The 22303-nt window shown below is 38.4% G+C and overlaps 1 protein-coding gene across 5 annotated transcripts in view; it reads right to left on the bottom strand.

Moving 5' to 3' along the window:
- Positions 1–22303, bottom strand: part of TGFBR3 (transforming growth factor beta receptor 3) — a 112907-nt gene that overhangs the window by 21790 nt on the left and 68814 nt on the right. For all 5 annotated transcript variants that reach the window (XM_018072193.2, XM_018072189.2, XM_008921899.3 and 2 more), the window contains 3 exons: positions 12050–12233; positions 6777–6945; positions 4295–4442 (listed from right to left, as the gene is read on the bottom strand). In XM_018072193.2, coding sequence (XP_017927682.1) covers positions 4295–4442; positions 6777–6945; positions 12050–12233 — 501 coding nt within the window. The remainder of the gene's footprint in view (positions 1–4294; positions 4443–6776; positions 6946–12049; positions 12234–22303) is intronic.

Below are 22303 nucleotides of genomic sequence, written 5' to 3'. Positions count from 1 at the left end.
GAGACAAAGACATATTTACAGTAATGTGTATAATGCAAATTTCAAAACTCAGTTGAAATTACTTCCGAGGTGAGGTGAATTCAAGATGCCAACTGATTTTTTAAATGTTCCCTTCATTTCTTTGATGAGAGCATTACTTCAGCTGTATAAGGGAAAACCTTTGTTCAAATAAGCATTACTGAAAAAGGCAAAACAGCATGCTCATGAAGTAGAGCTGATACCAGCTCATGCTTTAAAGTCAGCTGGCACCAAGGACAGGCTGTGTCTGAATAAGCACCCTAGAAACGCTGCATGCCTCCTGTAAATTTTTGATTATGTTAAACAGGATTGAATTAAATGCTTAATAGAGCAGTAAGTGAGAGCATGCACATTTATGCATGCTCAGACTACTCAAATAACATATACTTTCTGCATACGAAAAATTTTAAGATTTAATTAACAATACAAGTTTTACACAAATAAATTGATACAGTAAACTCATAAATGCACTTGCATGTTTCATTTTTTTAAATTATTAATAATTACAAATAATGCCTCAAAAAAGTTGGCACTGGAATACAGATGAGTCACACTGTCAGCTAGTTTCCATTTTCCGGTAAATGTTTTGCTAACTTTCAAATTTTCTTGTCCAAATGGGTAAGTCAAAGGAATAGAACAAGTATCTCTCACTGTTAGAGGGGTAGTTAGAAAATATTAACTGGTATTACACTTAAACTTGCATTTAAGTACTTGGCATCTTTAACATGTATTCACACAAAGCTAAATACATATATATTTATTTTTACACTCACAACACTACTATTATCACTGTAACAATCACAAGTTGCACATAGATGCTGCAGGAAAGGCATTGATGACCCACTTTTCAATGATTTTTGCAATGTGATTGAAATGCACTTTCTAATGCAGCTGATACCATGGAATGTTCCATAAACACTTTAATTTCCATGCTCAACTATCTTCTCCCTCATATAGGCTGCATTTTTTTTCATCCCCATTGGTTTTCCTCAAATCTTAAATCTTTTTCACTCTAGAACATCAAAAGGCTGACTGTTGAGATCTCTTTTAGATAGTGGTTGTATGGACATGCTACACAGGTCACAGAGCTTGGCTGCACTTCACCTGTCATCAGAAACAACTTTAGAACAAAGAAGTGAATAAAGCATGTAGAGAGTCCTCATGGTATGGCAGAGTATACTTTCAGCTCCCTCCCTCATTTCTTCCTAGAGACCCAGTTCTGCAGCTTTTAAACATTTGCAGCTCCACAATGAAAATAATTTTAGGTACAGTGTGTGGTCTGAGGATACTGTTATCAATGACCAACAAAGGCCACTGAAGGTAAGAAACAAAAATGGAGCAATAGGTATCCTAATTTTAGTGCCTTAATCAGTTTTGGATCAACTGATCTTTGATCTTCAATAGATGCAAATCTGGACACGATTGATCACACAATGTCATATTACCACAGCTTTGACTGGTTGGAATTATTATGCTACCCCAACTTTGCTGCATCTGCCTCTCAGCTTTCCTTTACTTTTTTGTCAGAAGGAGACAGCTGAAAAAATATTATCCCAGAAGTTTACTGTCCTAGCTGGCACCCAAGCACTTCCAGGGCTTGTTTATACCACTCCACTCCACACTGAGCCTGTAAATGTTCAATCCTGCATCACCTTAGTGAAACAAAACCTGAGAACAAGGGCTTGCAGGAATAGACCTTCACTTGCCTGCCCTGCCAACACCTTTACACACAGTGTTTGAAAGCAGGCAATCAGAGCCCCCACTAACCTACTCAGAAGAGAGACCATTTCTGAAAGTGGTGGGCAGTTGCTCTCACATAAAGAACAGTCCCTCCAAGCTTTTGAAACCCTCGCAGGGTTCTGTGCATTTCACTTCTCTCACTCTTCGCCCCTCAACACACTTATATTCTTTCTGCAACTTCACTGCGCAATTCCCAGCTTTGCAAAAGGACACCAAAACCAAAGAAAGCAGTGTGAACAGCAGCCTACAGGCACATAACCAGACAAGCACTGCAGAGGGGCTGCTGTAAGGACAGACTGCACGCTGGAGTTAAACACAGCCTGGGAGGAAAGCACTGCACATACATGATGTGCAGTATCATTTACCTAAATGACTCCCATTTTACTGGTGTTTGTATACACCCTCTTCCAGAGTTTCAAGAAACACAGCAATCTGGGAGATGAGCTGTATGAGCTACAATGTCTTCTTCATTTTTTGTCTGTGAACTTAGACCTCAATAACTCACAGTCCTGGGTCTGAGGCAGCTTAGCACTAACCTTTCCCTCTCAGTCTGCCAATCCCCTCAAGACAATTCTGATTCGTACTGACGGCAAGAAGTTAGGAAAATTGAAGTGCGTGGAACTGCTTCAACTAATAAAAAGAACATTGTGAAACATTACCTAATTGCTTAGTAATGTTTTTATGCATTGTCTAAATTTGGGCTTGGAAAGGTCTTCAGCTTAATAGAGATATGAAGAGATCCTAAATGCTGGATATGCAGACTTTTTAATGTCATGGGGGAGTTTGGTCCCCTCCCACACCCTCTCTAAATAAAGGAGAACAAACACATATTCAGAAAATGAAACATCTATATACATAAAGCAGTAAAGTAAACAGTTACTCACAAATCCCAACATAAATAGTCTTTTATATACTGAATTTTCCATATATATTTTATGTATTACTTTTTCTTTTTGTTAATCTAAATAAAGTGTTACCTTCTGCCACTCATTACAGAAGGAATTTATAATTATACTTTTATAATTATATTATTTATAATTTATATATATATATATTTACAATTTATAATTAATAAAGAAGAAATTTAAAAATAATACTTTTCTATATTCAAGTACAGCATTTTACACACAATAGAATTTTAAAATTCTGTAGAAATCCTCTCCATGAAAATTGATCATCCATAAAGTGATAGCCTCATGGAGGTGAAATATGGTACTTGAGCTATCTCCAAGCAGAGAGGGAACTAAAGCACAATTCTCTATCCTGTGAAAGTAGACTGATATGGGCCCAAATATACAGTGGTAAATTTTACGTAATAACTAGAATGAAACTTTAAAGTCAAGCATTGTTTTTTGCCCTTCTGCTTACAAGAGTGGTAATCCTCAGCACCTAACCTTGACCTTTCTCTTTAAAGACTGATTATTTAGGACCTACAGAATGACCAGAACACCCTTTCCTGTCTGTAAGACAAATACGTGTTAGGGATGAAGAGGGAATTTCATCATCCACCCTAGATCATTTTTCCATTCAATTTTCTGAGCAACACCAAAATTTGTTTTCTTTTATTTCCTTCACTCTCAAAACATAGCATGAAATCCTGTCTACCAATCTGTCCTCTTGGGAGATTTAGATCAATCAGCCTTTTTATCCTGACAAAACAACCCTTACGCACATCAAAAGCAGAACGCTACCCAGCAAAGTAAAACTCCCATAAATAGAGAGCTGAAGTTTGAAAATGTAACTGAATTACTGCAAAACTGCTAATCAGGTGGTCCTGAGCAAACATTCAGCTCGACTGTACAATGTGCTCTTAACTGATCACTTAAGACAGAAATAGGCCACACATTTATTGGCTGCATGATCAGTCCAATTATGTTTATTTATTTCAGACCAAGGGAAAACACATTTTCTTAGTAGAAATGGTGCTGAGCTACAAAGCCCGTACCAAAAATCAATGTTAACCAGCATCCCCAGTAATTTTAGAAGTTTAGTTTTAGAGATCCTGGTTTTAACTTTTAAAAAACTTATTATTTGCAGTTTGAGGAGAGAAGAGGTCAATTTGACCAAACATTTACTGGGGCAGAAGTACTGGCAGGGAAGAGGGGTAGACACAACTACAACCACAAGCAGGAGAAGTAAAACTGTTTCCACTTCTAAGGGTTGTGGGTGTGTGCCACATATTCAGTATTATCCATTCTGCACTCAGAGGCATTGTTCCAACTTCTGAGATGAACCTGTAGATCCACTCACTAAAGTAACAGTAAAAAGGGAGATGAAGATCCAACTTTGTGTTTAGGGTACTTCAACAGAAGTTGAAAAGACACAGACGCTAAATCCTTGCACTAACCACCTGGCTTCTGCCATGTGTTGGTCTAATAGCCCATATATTAAAAACTAATGAGACAAAATAGTTTCTGCATTTACTCCCTGACATGTATTAATAATTAAAAAAAAGCAATTATATATATCACATTTAAATGGATTCTATATTGTTGCAGTATTATATCTCTCAAAAAATAAAGGTGCCTTAACTTACAATCACTTCCAGCTTTCCCTGGACATCATGAGACTTGATAACCCAGTTGACAGACTTTCTACACTTGAGGATAAGTACGACATCTCTGACAAGTCTGGCGCCTGGTTGAGATGGTTTAATGTCAACGATTATATCCACCTGGAGAGCACTGGATGTGGAAAATAGAAAGTTAGAACAGAATGCCAGAAATTTTCAGCTATCAACCTTCTTCCAATCCATCATGTTTCCACTGTCTGGCCAGCTGATTAAAATGCTGGATATTATCCCAGGCAACACAACATGTGCAAAACAGATTGTTATTCCATATACGCTTAAGTGATTTTGCATAACAACAGAAACAAGTACTTTTTAGACAAATAATATTGTTGTCTCTTATTTACAAAGTGTGTGCTATTCATTTCAGCTATTATTTAGAGCAGGTAAGTTATATGACTAGCAGGTTGCTTTATAAAATAAACATTGTTTTCTTATTTTCCTCTGACAGCGTGTAAATATAGCTGTTTCAGTTTCCTCTGGCTACAACTGTATTAAAACTCAAAATAATACCTTAAAAAAGGCAAAAAGACAAATTAAGCAGCTTAACGCAAACACACACACAAAAAATCCAAATCAAACCACAAATACTGTATTGAAGGATGTCTCTGCTTAGGCAGTTAAATTGTGGAAATTACTTTGCTTAGGATCTTGCATGTGTTGAGGAATTAAGCAGTGTATTCAGTTTCCAATCCTTCTGGATATATACTTACTCGAAACAGAAAAAAACCCAGATGTCCAGCCCACTGCTTGCTGGAAAATAGATGAACACTATACAGATTTTCAAGATCTCAGTAAAATAAGCAAATGGACAGAGCAAATGGGTTTGTACCCATCAATAACACCTTGTCATGCAAAATATCAATTCAACAGAAAAACGTAAACTTCTAGACCATCTTATGGGGCCACACATCACAAGAACATGCTCATCCCCAAGCAACAGGTTTCAACTAATATTCTGCACTGAGACTTAGTTGTATTTTGGGGCCTTTGTTTCACCTCCTGGAGTTTTACACACACTCAGATTGGCTTCCGTATGTTTCTTTGAGGATTTAAACTTTGTAAAGATAGCTATGGATAACACATAAAACTAAAAACAAAGCAACGTATCATTTCTTTTATTTTGAATAACAAAATACTTAAACATTTTCACTGTTATCTGAAAACCAAACTCCTATTGTACTATCAGCCAAAGCCAAAAGCCCAGTGGGCTTGGAATCCAGGCTGTCATTGCATAGCACTACATGGGATGTAGAATGATGGCTGATGCTAAAGATCAGTTCTGTTCAGGATGGGCCTGCAACTCACACCACACAGAAGCAAATCATTTGGGGTTACCTACTCTCCTTCCACTACATCTCAGCACTTTTTTATTCTCCCCAGGTTGCTAGCCAAGAATATTGTCAGACTCTGGATTCAACATCTTGTAATGAGATAATTAAACTTTTTTACAAAGACCCCTCCTCCCATCCCATCTGCCTGTGTGATTTTCTCATTAGGGATAGGACATGCTCATGTGTAACTGCATGAGGAGCATGACTGGACAGTGCTGGATATCCAGTGTCAGCAGTAAGCAGACAGGATTTTAATGTTATCTTATCTCTGATGGAATTGTAACCATCTACGTTTCACAGCAGATTTCTGTTCTAGTAACCATACTCAGCACTTAGGACAAGCTTTTTCAAGTATGACTGTCTGAAGCAAACCCCATTAACGTTCTCCCACTGAGATCTAGGAAAGACGAGCAAAAGATGAATGTTTTAAATGTCCTACCTCCCAAAGGTACCTTTGACAATTCAGATAATCCTCATAATGTGTACAGAGTTATTTTTCCTAACCACTAGTTATAAACTTTTTTGGTCAGTGGACCACTGTCAACCCTCAACATTTTTTGCAATTATCGAACTATCCCTTAAACTCAACTGGAAACTTGACAGAAAATACTGTCATGGATCTTCAGACCAACTGTGGAACAATTACCATAGACCACAGGCCATTTGCAACCTCTGGACCACTGTTTGGAAGCCACTGTCCTAGGCTTTCTTGCCAGTCATTCCAACCAATGACAGGTCGAGATTACTTTCAACCTCTCTCTCACCTCCTCATACAGTAGTCTAACCTTAAACTCTATCTGTCAGATGCTGCCCTTACTGATATTCCCTTATTCACCTTAGTCTTGGAAAAATTCAATTGATTGAGCAAGAAGTGGGGTGGGATATAGTCCATAGAAACTGTGCTTTGCAGTCTTGTCCAGAAAGATCCTGTGATTATGAAGCAGAATCCAAAATCTTTAAATACTGAAGAACTAATTTCTATTTAAGGCGAAGTACTAAAGTCCGAGCTTTTCTTGTAAGTATAAAATGGTTACTTTCAGTTGATTTTTAAATAGACAGGTGAAACCTTTAGTTATGATTACAAACATTTTTAGTTTATTTAGATGATATTTTACCTGTTAGGATTGGAATTTGGAGTGCTTAGTTCAATGATATGAACTTCTCTTTCTTGGACTAAGTTAGACATAAGGCACCCCTCTGCTGGCTTTGGTTGAAGGTATCCCGCAAGGTAATTTAAAGAGAGAAAATTCTTTTTAATGTTGCACGAGGGAGGAAAAACTTGATCTGGAGAGGGAAAAAAAAAAAGGCATGTGTACCTTTAAACATAGCTATCAGCTTAGATATATATATACTGCGTCTACTTCAGTGTGGCACTATATTGCTGAAAGGTATATCTATTATCTACTGTAAGCACAACAAATCAACATCATATTGAAAGGGAGATCACTGTTGCAGTAACATCACATTTCTGACATAAAATATATACTTCTAAACTGAACAGCTTCTATTCATGGATTCAAACATTTAATGAAAGAAAATTCCTACAAAGAGAAATTTGAAAACAATATTGAAGGAAAATATGTGAGCATTTTTCAAAATGAATAAAATACATTTAATTTGTTCCTTGTGTCTTTAAAAAATATTTTTCTTTTGCAATTTACTCAGAAACCTTTTGTGATCAATTCCTTCTTCCTCTGGAAAGTGTTTTATTCCTGCTATTATAAACTTACCATATTTAAAATACCACAGAAAGTACTTTCCATTTCCTTACTCAATCTATTTCCCTATACATTGTGTAGTCAGAGTCAGTGCTCTCTAGAAATACTGCAGTTCTCTTGTGTGTGGAAAACTGCATACAGCAAGAAAAGGATGAAACCAGTTGTTGATATTAAGGAGGTCTGATCATAATATCCGCAACTGAAATGATGAAATTCTAGCATAGATATTCACTCTCTTTTGGTTTTAACTGCCTAACTGATCATGAGCATTAACTAGTGCAAAATGCAAACTATAAAAAATAGTCACTTGGTATGAAGTTCTCATGCACAGCTTACATTGCTATACCATAAGAAACAGTATTTCCACTGAAAATCAGGAATACTTTGCATTTCTGAGATAGCTTCACATATGAATTGTTATAATACACAGAAGGACTAAGTATCACGTTCAAAGGCACAAGGTTCTGTAAGAATAGAATTCCAAATGGCTGGCTTTTGGACCATTGCTTTATAAGAAAGACTTTTCCTATTAAGGTCAGTAGCAAGATTAAAAAAAAGAAGTAAACCAAAAGCATGCACTGTGCACACAAAACTGTGGACAAACTCTTAACAACTTAGCTAAGACCAAGTGCTTCCTAACTGACCACTGAAATGTCACCTCTGAAGCGCATTTGTTTGTGCTGCACAACTTTGCAGAGAGACCAGAGAGTCCTATGGCCCTGGCCTCTGCAGAAAAAATTAGAGGAGTTTCTTCTCCTGATCTTACATAAAGTAGCCTTTGAAATTAACTGTGCTGTCTTCCCTACAGAATCTAGGAAAGCTGTATAAGGCTGTAACTATTCATACTGCCCAAGCAAAGCACTCCTCTAACATCTGGTATGTGCCCTGCCAGATTAGCCTTGAACACAGCTGCAGTTCTGCCAGCTCCTCCCACAAAAGCACAGAATGGAAAATGATCCCAAACGGCTTATGCTGAGCTTGAATTTATATATATATATATTCACATAAACACACAGACACAGAGATACTAGCTATTTCCTTCTTAGCTGCTGTGCAACACAATTCAGGCCATAAAATAACAGCCTCTGAGCATTTTGTGGATAGTTACCACACGTGCTATCATTTGCCATTGCAAAGAAATCAGTTCTTGCTCCTGGCACTTCCATTAAGTGTCTCTGGAGCTCTCCAGAACTGCTACTCTTGCCGCCAGAAGTACAGAGGCTTCCCAGCCTGGGCCTCCACTCGATAGCACGCTTTTCCTCTGCAGCAAATTTTAACTCTATCAATGGCTACTTGACACACACACCAAAACGTATTTACTCTCATCCCTACCAGTTACCAAAATCTGGGCTGGAACCAAAGAGAAAAGGGGATCCATTTCATCTTTCTTTGCTCACTACCCTTCTTTTCTTTGTTAGTTTCAGGGCTGTCTACTCACTTTGGAAAGGCACTGCAGGTGTCTGCAATCAATTAAAAACATTACCAAACCAGTCAACAAACAGTCAATTTACGGACCCTGTGCCTCTCTAATCTCCACAGACTCCCAGTATGGAAACAGACATGAGTTTTGGCAGCAACACCCTCAGCAGAGGGTCTTCAGCCAGCAGGTCCAGGTGCCGAGGGGCCCCTCTGTGCAGAAGGCACGTGGTGGAGCTGTGTGCACAAGTGTCCAGCAGCCACCTTCTCCTTCGGCGCGGGCCAGACTGCCTGGATGGAGACAGAGGACTGCACACTGAGATCTGTAGTTTCTGTGGGCAGCACCTCCATTTGACAGATGAGGACAGACATCGCCTGCTCTATTCTGCATGAATTAGGTGTCATCCACAGGTTCTCGGCTAAAAGTTTAATATCCAAGCTTAACATCATGAGGAGGTCTAGTGTCACTCTCCAAGACAGGCACCCTGGGCAGCAGCAGTTGTATTGAGCAATAAAAATCCCATCCAAGCAGAGCTTGCCTTTCAAAGTCTGAGCAGGGGATAAGCAAGGCATTTGCAATTTTCCTTGGGCACTCTGATGGCGGGGCTTATTCATGTGCATTTTGGAGTCTGCCAGCCCTTAGCACAGAGATCAAAACCTTGACTGACATTTAATGGCAGGGGAGACATAGGATCAGGGAAGGGACTACAGAGGTCTCTGTAGGGAGTATGGAAACTCTCGTCAGTACTCATCCCACAGCAGGACATACAGCTAAAGCCAGGCACAATGCAATCACCTACAACCATTAAACCACACAAGCATGGCACGCAGGATATGTGCACTGGTATGTACTGGCTATAAATTCAGATTCATGACTGAAGCTTCATCTTCTGCCAGGACAGAAGCACAGTGTTACCATCTGTAAATGGACTGTACATTTTCTAGTTTAGTTATTCTTATGGTTGACTAACATTTTTTCTTATTAGCTAAGAAATGTGATGATATTAGCCTCCCTCCAGGTCAGCATTTGCCTTGGATTTACACTGGTAATACTGGGTGAGTTAGGTAACATTTAGCTAACTGATAAGCCTTCCTGACTTGTTCAATTGTATCTTACTGAGGCATGAGGATTTAAACTGCCTTCTGCTGAAAAACACGTACTAAGACCACTTTCATCATGAACAGTCCTCCTTTCTAGAATCTGACAGTGATTACCATGGTAGTCACTTTGTCATCTCCTTCACTACACAAATCAAGGCAACAACAAGAACCTTACTTCTTGTGCCCCCTTCCTCCACACCCCCATTCTGGCCCCTCAAAGTTCTTGCTGTGGTCACCATCCCTGCAGTATTTATCGACCACTCTTTAGAATCAACAGGATTCAGATGCACTTGGCCCTGACCCAGTTTGCTAGTGCTCTCAGCTGCCTTTCATTTGCAGCTTCAAAAGTGACTTCAGAGACCCATGGCATCAGAAGCAGCTTTATTCTATGAAAAAAATCATCCTTCTTCAGATCTTTTAGTCCTCTGGTTTGCATTTTCTGTTCACTGTATTCAGCTACAGCCTCCACTTTTAAAATGTTACATCTTCCAGTTTCAGATTTGTCTACCTTGAGTGAATCTGAAATGTAGACAATTATATGGATACTGCAATTAAATTCTGTATCAGTCACATAGCAAGGAACTACTTCATATGACCACCTATATATTAGGAGTAATACTAGCAGTGATGCACAGACTGGCAGCTAAAGGTACCTAACTAAAATTGCTTGACGAGTATAAATTTTACACGAAAAGCCCAAAATGTACATCACTGTATGTTGTGGTTTGTGAAATCCAGTAATTCTATTGTTCAGTCTGCAGAGAAGCAGAGCAGGACTATGTCCCACGTGGTTTCCTTAGAACTCCTTGCATGACTGCTGCAGTTCAAGAACTGACCCTCTCCCCACCCCTGAACACATGCATAACCCCACACACATACATGGCACTTTCATTCTTCTGCCAAGAATTTAAATCAAAAGCCAATACGGTTACAGCTGAGCTAGTTTGTAGGAGCCTTCACAGAAACTGTCTATTTTGGTTGCCTGCCAAGTTCCATTTTGTGTACTTACTCCTAATTAAATTGTGTTTTAACACATTCTAAAGATGATACAAAACTCTCCTCTTTAGCTGCCTGGTTTGACTGGATGCAAAAATCAACAAACAAAATTTTATCTGGTTTTTTTTTGACATATCTAATTCAATATTCATCTCTGCAACGCAGAGACCACCACTCCCATGTATATGTTCCAAGAGCACTTTAATAAGCTAATAAATATATTTCTGAATGATTTTCTGGCATTAAAATCCAAGACTGGTGCCAAGTAGAACAAAAAAAAAAAAATCACACAGGGGAATCCTCTACAAATTTGGCAGGATTTGGAAAAAACCAACACAGGCATGTTCTGATTTGGGGGGCAAGCCTCATATGTCAGGAAATCAAATGATCAGATACAGGTGGTTAGGAAAGAATGTTTTCTCCACAGAGGGTTTTTGGTTGTTTTTTTTTTTTTCTTAGCCAACTAGTTCAGCTACGCAGGACTTTCTATAGAAATATTGCTGCAGAGGCTCATATTGTTATATTTTCCAGTACTGCTCAGCTGCAGAGCTACAGCCCGAACCCTACCCTAATATGGGCCTGTAAAGACCCTGAGGAGCTGGAGTCCTCTCCCACCTGCATTAGGCCACCTGACGAATCTGGCACGTGGCTCACAGGGACAGGAAATCTTTCTCCTTGGGATGAAAACACACAAGGATAGACTGAGGCAACTTATTTTGCTGAGGAAAGCAGTAATTCTTTGCCCAAAGTAGCCTGGATCCTAATACAAGCAAATATTGAAAAAAACCATAACTCAGGTATTTTTGGAAATTACCCCCTACGTCAAGGTCTCCAGTTCTTCAGATGAATGCACCCAATCACTGTGAATAGCTGATTCCATTTAAAAGGCAAAGTTTTGACTCTTTTAAGATTACGAGCAATTGCATCCACAGTTACGAGCATAAAATTATGGCATCAGAATCCACTAAAAGTTGCCTAAATCCAAGGTCTTGTCTTTAGACTTGCTCTTATCTCTCTGCCTTCCCCTTTCTTATCACATCTCTTGGAAAATGAGAGGTATGTTTAAAGATTAAAATACAAAAAAACAGTGAAATAATACTATGGCAACACAATATCCAGAAGTATCTATCAATTTTGTTGGTTTTGTTTTGGTTTACCTTCTCCTACTTTAATATAGATGTTTCTTGATATTTTAAGTTCCGTGAAAGATGTTACTGCTCCATATTCCTTCTGGGCCCACTGTAGCAGATGTTCATTCTTCTCAGGAAAAAACTTTTCTTCTGTTTCTGCTGACAAGGAGAAATTTCCCTTCTCAAACTGAACAACGGAACCTAAAGACACCTGATGGGAATAAAAACATATTTTTAATGGAGTACATTTAGCCACCCAGAAAAGTAGCAAGATTAAGCAATGTAATCCGTCCCACTCAAACTGTAGGGTGATTATGGTTTATTGCCTAAATGTCAAACGTTTTAACATTTGCATAACGATTCCTTTTTCTGAGCTGTTCTTGCAAAATGAAGTGCCCATGACCCTGGGTAGGGTGCACATGGTAGACTAACAGAGGGCCCTGAGCCACTCTCCAAAATCATACTGTTGCAGAAGTGGAACCACAGTGTTGCAAGGGGAGATAAACTGTGGGGGCAAAGAGAGGGCTGGAAGACAATAGGAAAACTAAGCAGGAGAGAATAAGATGATGATCTGAGGAAATGAAGGCAGATAAGAATATGAAGCTCAATAAAACTGGGAGCTACTAAAGTAACTCCCAAATCAGACAGAACATGAGTCCAAGATCAGTGACACATAAAGGCCAGCCCATAAACACAGGGTAAGGAAAGAGAAAGGCTAAAAAAAAGGGAAAATGTTTACTGTTGCTTTATTTACAGGAAGTAAGGAAATATTTTAGTCTAATACATAACACGGATGAGTTATACATCTTCAGAAAAATTCTTAAAAATAGGTTACATTAACTGAGATCTTGACTAAATGTCATTTAAAGCTAAAATGTCATTTAAAACAGTCAAAATGGAAAAACAGTAAGTAGAAGTGTAACAGGTTCTACAGGAAAGCCTAAGATTTTCAAACACAACTTCACTGAAGTGGTAATAGCATCATTCAAGAACAGAAGGCAGCAGAGGGTCAGACTCTCTTTCAGATTGGGACCTGCTTCAACTTGTGACAGTCTTGAGAGATAAACAAATCATTCCAGATTTACTACAATGCAACATCATCCCAACAGCAACCTTTTGACTCGCCTGTCCCAACACTTCCAAGACATTTGACAGTTCTCAAGAGGTCCCTACAGCAAATGGTGAAACAGCAGCATTCCTTCATCTGCCCAACCTCAGGAGCCATCACCCATCCATATACTTTACTGTCTCTTCCTTCAAGGTGCTGACAGACTGGGGCCTACATGCTCTATCCAGACTGGTCCTTCAATGAACACTTTCACTAAGATCTAAAACCATCAAGTCAAGAATAATATGTACTTGAGCGAAAGCACAGCAAGATGAATAAGCTTTGAGGTGTGAAAGCATGAGTGAAGATCGCTTTGGATGTATGCCCTGTAGCTTGTTCAGATATAATACACAGCCCCTACTTCCAGACCACTGCAGCAGACAAGGCTTCATGAAAGCAGTACCATTATATTTTCTTCTGTTGTCCTCAGAGCACCTCAGGAAGAAGTCAGAGTCACTCTGTTGTTCTCCTCCCCATTCACTTTTCCCATCTTTCTATTAACTCAGATTTCTTTGGTGGAACAAAAGTGTATTTTTTTTTATCCAAAACTACTGATGACTGGAAGAGGGAAAAATACGTCATAACAATTTCTGCCCAGAGTACTATTTACACATTACAACAGGTAAGGGTCATAAGTATCTCTAAAGTCTTTTATAAAACTAATTATTTTACAGAAATTATCTGAAGTCAGGTTCCAATTACAGAAATTACCCAACGGCAACCAACTATTACCTTCCCTGGAGCTATTGTTCCCAGCACTATTTCAGGGTGATACATACCAATTTGTTTAGCACCGACAAAAATATTTGTCAAAGTAGACACATAAATTACATCTTTTGGCATATGGAATGAATTTCTAAGTTCTTCCCTGTGCTTCCAGCTAGTATTTATTATGCACATATCACATATTCTCCTCTAAGAGAAAGCCCAGGTAATTCAGAGTTCAATTTGACCACACCTGTCACAAAAAACAACTTAGGAAACCTCTTGCCACAATAATTTTCAAAGTTTAAACTAAAATCTGTTTTGATTCTGAATAATCTTCCTTATTTGTTGTTTTTGATATGACTACCATAAAACACTTCCTTCAAATGAAAAAGAAGTCTTTACTCAGTGTAACAGACTACACCACATTCTCTCAATACTCTCATACTTCTCAAATAAGACAGCAAATTCTACCATTAGAGTACATCCACTGCCCCCAAAACTACAATACTAGGAAAAGAGAGCAACACATTTATCTCTAAAATGTATTTAGTAAATAGCATTCACTGTACTTTCACCACTTAGAAGCTGCAAGATTGATTTTATGGGACATCTCTACAGTGCTCCTAACACATTGAATTCTGTGTAAATTAAAAGCATACAGTCTCAGAGGACGACACTGACACAGCATAAGCCAGGTCATGCCAAATCGCATACAGAGCACCTCTTAGCAACGCTGTCTTTTATATCAGAGACATGTGGGATATTTTTGTAGAGCTTCAGCCTAACTAGAAAAATCTCCCAGGGATGAAAATTGCAGGATTTAAGGACTTAACTGGCGATTATTTGGAGGAATATTGAATAGATGTTGGCATTCCACCCACAGAAACAAGCCTCCTTAACTACCTCAAAAATACTACAGTTTATCCAATATAGTATAGTAGTTAGTTTTCAATTACACAATGTTTCTGGTATTTTTTATGGTCAGCATAAGGGTAAAGCAGCATTAGGGTATCTTTTAAGATATTTGAGGACAGCATAAGAGAAAATATTATTCCTTCTAAATAATGACCAAAGAAATGCATTACCTTGCAATAATGCATTTTCACTGTATTTTTCATTTGAGATAGTTAAATGTTTGCTAACAAAACAGCTTTCCTCCTCAGAAAACACTTGGGTTTGCATTTATTACTAATTAAAACTTGAAAACCTTTTTCATCATCCTGCAGCATGACAAATGTCTTCCTGAGGGACAGATCCTACCAAAGTTACCAAGTCCTGTGAGGGAGGAACTGACAGACAGAAAGCAGAGCAACTAAGAAGTCTGGCATAAGCATCCTCACTAAGTGATCACATAGTAAACATCTTTAAATAAACATGAAGCTTATCATAATTTATTTTTTTAATCACATACTAAAGTCTGTTTGAAATGCTGGTTCCGCTAACCAGGTTTCAGAAAGGACTGCAGCGTTCTGCTGTGCCTGCCAATGTTGGGATTTTTACTACACAGACCTAAGGCAAGGTTAAGTGAGCCAAACACGTTATTTTTTTTGGAAAGAATTCAACAGACCCTTCCAAAAAAGGCAAGCATCACTGTTTCAACACCTGCCTTGAACATTAACTACTTACTCTTCAGAACAAATTAAAAGCAACTTGAACATGCTCAGCATAACCCAGAGCATTAAAACCAAATAATGTTTTAAATATTTGGGAATATATTAATTTTTATCGGAGTACTAATTATACAGCTTGACTTGGTGATTAAGAAACTGCTGCCACAGATACTTTTATCTCCTCCCTTTATCTCCTGTAGTGGTTACTTTCTGAGTTTGCTGAGTGGAAAAAGTGCCCCAGCTCTATTTCTTCCACTTGTGAGGACATGAAAAGTGACTGCATCAGAAACATCTTCTGCTGCTGAGTTCACCACACACCCTGTGACATTTCTGAGGCTAAATGAGGAGACTTCCAAACTGGACATGGAAAATCCGTTTGCAAGACCAAAAGATACTGGCCACAGCCACTAACCACAGCAAGGACCACGGTTCAAAGGGGTCTTCTGCAATCAGAGGGAATGAGGATCAAGCACAGTATTTTGAAAACTTGCTACCAAAACCTGAGTATTCCACCAAAGAACAAAATGTGTTCAGGAACACGTTTGGTTACATACACTACTGCCCTGCTGCGACTGGGGAAAATAGGAACTGAAATTTTCTTTGCACCGTACCAAGGCAAGGAAACACATACCCCTCATGCTGAAGGAGGTGGGGGGGAAATAAAGCCTTTATATGTCCCCTAAGAAAACTTTCCAGTTACTATTCATCAGAGGGAACAACTCTTAGAACCAAACCTGAGCCATCTCAACTATATACACTGGTGAGCGTGAATATTGCACTCACAAAAATAGCACATTCTGTTTCTTATTTTACCTATTTCCTTCTTTCCTTTTAAAAGTTTATTGCCTTTTTTTATTTGAATCTGTTCCAGGCGGGATATTTACTTTGTTTGTTTTATGACATTTTAAGTATTTAACATAGTTATAATTCAGAACTCCCAAGTAGGAAGCAAGTCCATAATTTAAGCCTTGAGAGAGAGGTAGGCAGCTCTGGGAGAAGACCCAGAACACAAAGTTAAGTGTCCACAGCCACACAGCATGAACCAATCCTTCCCCTCACAGCAACAGCTACACCACTACTCACCAAGGGCCCCCCAGCACAACTAAGCAACTAATCCACCCCTAAAGCCAAGATATAGGCAAACATAGTAGCAGAAAAAAGTAGCATCCTTCATATTTTTATCTGAGCTATACAATATCAGACCTGTGGTGGAACACATAGGAGAGGAGTAAATCTGCTCAGAATAAAATTAAAAAACTTGAACCAACTTTCAGAGAAGCCCACATGAGGATCAGACTCAGCCGGTGGTTTTTGATACTGTACTTTGATGTGCTTTGCTCCCCTTACAGAGGAAAAGTAACGTCATGGATGAAATATCAGGTATTCCAAAAGGTAAAAATGTATCTTCTGTTGGTCATAAATCCACATACACATACTATAATCATCAAGAGAAAAATTCTCTCTGATAAGGGACTAAGAAACATACTGCTTTTGAAATGCCATGTAACATCTGTGAATCCTCTATCAGCTTTGCATAGTCCTTACCAGCCACAGAGGTGTGATGCTTTCAGGCAGTAGTAAAATTTCTCATGTCCGGTTTAGTGTTCTCAAGACCACATACAGTAATTACAAAATTGCACTTCCAGATTTCATTTTTTTGAAAACAAACACATAAAAGAAGCATCATCTCAATTACATTTTAGATTTTAGTTCTACTTCCTAGGAGATGCTCAGTTTGCCAGGTACCTAAGATCCTTTTATAATTAAGGCTGCTCATCGTTTTCTCAGGATAAGAGCAGAACCATCTGAGATCAGGCTCTTGCACATCTTTATGGATCTAGAAATAAGATCCTGGGATTTTCTATCAAAGTTGAAATTGTGTCAACTCAAGTGTAACTTTCAAAACCCCCAAGGGACAGTTACTAGAATGATAAAGAAACATACAAACAAAAAAATCCATGTAAAGGGGAAATCTGTTCCCAAAGTTTAGGGGATTATTAATTGCACACAGGTAACTGTCCAGCCATCTTACATTAATCTAACAACATATTAATAGATTCAACATAACACTCATGTGACAGGAGCAAAATAAGGTAGCAGAAGGGATTCTGTTTCAAGTTAGAGCCCATGTAGTGGAAGGAGTGAAATGAGAATTAAAGCCTATCTATGCAACTGCAGCTACAGTTTCCACTGGAATCAATGAGTCAGTGACACAACCTGTTGTGATTTACTATCTCCATGTCACTAACACCAGTAGTCTGCCAAAATCCACTGCCTGCTTTTGTAAACTTCCACTGGTTAAACCTCCTGTTTACTGAAGCAAGCAAAGAAGGGAAGGAGCCATGACCACACAGAAGACTATCACAGATGCCTGTTCCATGCCCTTCAGCCTGCTGCAAGATGGGCTTGGGATCTCAACCACTAAATTCCAGAATATTCTTTCTTCCCTTACTCTTGAAGCCTAGATTAACTTAAAGCCCAAGTCTTCCTGACTACCAGCCATCTTGGTTCTGAAAGTGATGGGCCTGGGCTCCTAGAAGGACCAGAAGGAGGAACACTCAGGATCAGTCAGAGGCAGCAATGAGAAAGACCAGCAGGAGATACAAGGTGCAGCATCATCCAGATCTGGCCTATCCACACTCCTAACACAAAGGTTTGTTGGCAGTGATGACCAATGAAGACAGCCCACTCTCAAAGCTGAAACACCAAGCAACAGAACCTGAGTTTTGAAAAATGTCTTAGATTACATGGGATCAAGTAGGAACTTGGCAAACCAGGCTCTGAAAAAAGCGCAGGACTTTAAAGTCTCAAGAAAGGAGAAACTACGACATCACATGAACCTGCCTTGTTTTCTCTGAAATTTACTGGCAAGTTGGTATTTTTGAAATATTTCTGCCCAAACCGAAGTGATTACAGTGAAAGCACAGGATACCTATACATTGTAAAATTTCACTATTTTGGGATATCACACATATAGAAATTTTTTACCATACACTGCACATTCATTTCACATACTGTATCTTGCTTCCTGAGCCAGAAATATCCCTTCTCTTCTGTAACAGCTGCCTGAAGCAAGCTTTAAATGAAAAAAAACCCCACCCCCCCAGATATTTAAAGATGCCTTACTGGGGTTATTGTATAATCTTAAACTCCTTTTACCGAATGCAGGCAATGCACTGCTTTAAAGCATGTATTTACCACTCTGTCATTTTTAGCCATCCCTACTGCTGACAGAATTCCTCCCCTCTTCTTCCAAGAATGTAAGAACCACTACTATACGTAGCCTGAGGTCCCCCTAATATTTCTGGGAGCAAGCCCAGTTATACAGACTTTAGAAAAGTAGTATTTTGCAGTAGTTGAATCAGACCAGGAGACAAAGTCTACAGGGAAAATTACTATTGCAAAAAGCACAGTAAGAGTTACATTTACTAAACACTGCTTTTAATTAGACACATAGTGATAATTTTCACATTTTTTCAAAAGGTAGGGAAATGGTGTGAGGAGGGGAGAGGAGCATATGAACTTTTCCAAGTGGAAAAGGGCAACTACAGGATTATTTCCAGCTCCTGAGTAGAACGATGAAGATTTATAAAAAATAACCCCATGATTCTACAGAAACGTAAACGTCCTTTTAAATTCCTCTTCACACTTTACACAACGCTGAAAATCTACTGGGTTTACGTGGAATAGTGAAAGGTCACTATTTATACCAAATTTATCACTAGTCATGTATTTCCTATCCTTCCTCACTCTTCTCCTAGCAGAGCGTTCTGTTCACATCTGGGTCTGTTTAACCGGTGATTGGAAATTTAGCCTCCTGATTTCCCGTTAAATACTAGGCACAGGAAAACAAATAGCACTTGTTTTTCAGTGAGTTTTGTCAGTCATCCAAATCTAGTACAAACCATAGAACAGCCTGTGGTTTGGTGGCAGTGACCCAAAATATGTGAACCATATTTTCATGAAGTGAAAGGAATAAACCAGCTATTGGCTCAAGTAATAAGAACACGGCTTTTTAATTCTTAAAAATACAGAAATTACTAATAATTAAAATCTTCATTTTAACACTTAGTCTTCTATAAAGACTTTATCTTCAAATCTCATGCCAAGACCATGTGATCTGGTTTTCTATTTATCGTTACTGCTCTTGCTTTCTCCATTTTGCTAACTTAACACACACATTCAGTCCTATTAAAGAAGTTCTTGTGAGTAAGCTAATTTGCTTGCATAAGTGCTTTCTCATCCATAACTCTTACTCATTCAATTGCCTGAATAACTAACTCAGAGAAAAAGCTGAAGCATTACTTCTTAAATCATATATTATATAAAATCACATATGTAGACATTTAAGGGTTTTTTGGATCTATTCTAACAGTGATTTCTGCCAGGAAATCACAAAGGATTGGGTCCTTTCTTTCATTGATTTAATTCTCACTATTTTAGCTTGCTGAGTAAAGACATTCCTAGGCTATAAAAGCAATTGAGAAAGCTACCAAATCTAAAGAAAAAAATTACTTGCTGAGTAGCACCTATAAAACCCTCTTTCTGTGAAGTTTCATAAAACTCCTGGTTTTCTGCCAAGACATGTTCGCAATAAACCGGCTTTAGGGAAGGAGAGAAATGATGACTTGATGGGAAGGAAGGAAATTATTTTGCTGTATGAAAACTTAAAAGTAGGGTGGTGGGAGAAGTCTGGTAATGTTTTCCTCCAAGACTGACCTGCAACAAGATCACAGGCAAAAGCATTTTCTACAGGTGTTGCCTAATTTATGTAAAATTGTGATCTGTTGTAATCTAACCAGTCTAGTCACCAGTGAAGATGTCCTTCAACTTCCTCTCCCACTCCCCCTTTACAGTATAATTTTGGCATTTATTCCCTGCTGAGGCAAAAAAAATTTAGCACAGTAGCTAAGTATTCCCCCTTGCTGAACTGAATGGAGCTCACCAGCCATGTGCTACTCTTTAGAGCAATGAGCCCAGGAAGACCTGAACAGAAAATGCCTGTTCCCAAACTGTTGTATTTTTGTGACAGGTAAAAATATACGATCAGATTAATATGACTAGATGTACTGGTAATTGAAGTGATGATTTTCAATTACTTAGGTCAGGCAGAGTTCATGCACTAACCCATTTCAGGTATTTTTGGACTGAAATGCCATGATACTAAGGTATGTTTATTTTTAACACTATGAGAATAAACTCAAGACTTACTTTACTAAAATTGCAATAATTTCCCAGCAACTTCTTCACCTGTCAATATAGAAACAACTCGTGCAGAGTCTGAAAATAAACCTGTCCATGCCAAATGTACTGCTAACATCACACTAGATAGTCACCATACATTCTTTTCTCTCTCTCTCTCTTAAACACACAGAGGAATTTTTGTCAGGTTTTTTCAAGACGTCCAAATTTTTATTTAAGACTCTTCACTAGTGTTCTTTCTGATTTATAGATGAGGAAAGCACCTTGAGAAGCAAAATGACAACACAGGCAACAGACTAGTAAAGAGCAAGTTCCTTTAGCACCCATGCCCTGTCATGATGGCTTCCTCCAAAGTACTGTCACTCTGTAAGCATCACTGTTCTTCCATTCAGCGCCATACTTCTGGAAATAACTCTTCAAAACATGACATTCAAAAAATCCAGATGGTAACCAAACACAAACTTTGGTTTGTTTGGGACATGCTACTTAATTTTAATGTTAATTTATTCCACTGTGAGGTTTAGCCACCAGTAGACATTTTGTAAAAATGAAACCATGAGCTGTCTCCAAGAAGATAAAGCATGTGACAAGTCACTGTGCTGAGAGAAACTATGTGCATTACATGATAAAAATAAGTGCAAAGCCACATGTACACACCAAATCTATATTTTTATACTGAAAAATGTTTATCAAGAAGGTATTTTGTGCTTCCCCCTATATTATAACCATACATACCCAAAGGCTGGATTTTCTCCCACATTCATTTTAAACTTCTTAACTTATGGAGAACTAGACCCAAGGCAAAAAACAAAGCTTGAACTATGTGATAAGAAGTTAAACTCCAGCCTAACTCAGTAGTATTGTACTTTCCTAGTCTTTTGGATATGTGCTGACACAAGTTTTAAATCTTTTCATCCTTTCCTCTAAATAAAGCAATCTGGGACAGCTCAGCTTTAGTGGAAACTCAAACAATGAATTCACAGAGCAAAGGCAGCAGACCATCCTCCTTATGAGGACATGAAAACACAGCCCTAAGCTCCAATACAATCATCCTTTAAGCTCAATATGCCTTAGTTTCCCCTAATATGCTGTTAGTGGTACTAACACCACTTCAGAGTGCTCCAGTTCATTATCTGCTCATACCCTGAAGTTATCTTCTTTGTTAGAAATAACCTTTGAATTTTTAGTACAATTAACTTGTAGTATTTATTTAGTTATTTATTCAAAACACATCTTCCTAGAACACTTTAAGAACTTTATTAGGATGCTTTACAAGGAAAAAATAGCTAGTATTAAAAAGAAATAAAGAGCTACGACTTCACTGATAGTTACATGATCCTTTAACCACAAACTTTGACCTGGCTCTAGCAGTGTGGTCTTTATCAGCAGCAAGTCCCAGAAGTTGTCATTTAAAACAATACTTGCCTTTCTAACTAGGGCTCAATCAATGAAACAAATTTAATTCATATTTTACATACAGTACATTAATAAAATTGTGAATGAATGTATTGTTTGGAAAGTCTGAAGGAAAAGCTGGAAAGTCAAAGAATATCCTGCCTGAGGCTTCCATAGAGACAGACACAATAGTTATGACACTCCTATGGTATGCGTGCCACAGACTTCTGGTTTGAGCATAGAATTCACGGGCATTAG

This window comes from Manacus vitellinus, unplaced genomic scaffold (genome assembly GCF_001715985.3).
Source record: "Manacus vitellinus isolate BGI_N305 unplaced genomic scaffold, ASM171598v3 scaffold_21_pilon, whole genome shotgun sequence".
NCBI classification, from domain to species: Eukaryota; Metazoa; Chordata; class Aves; order Passeriformes; family Pipridae; genus Manacus; species Manacus vitellinus.
This window is presented reverse-complemented; position numbering and strand designations above follow the sequence as displayed.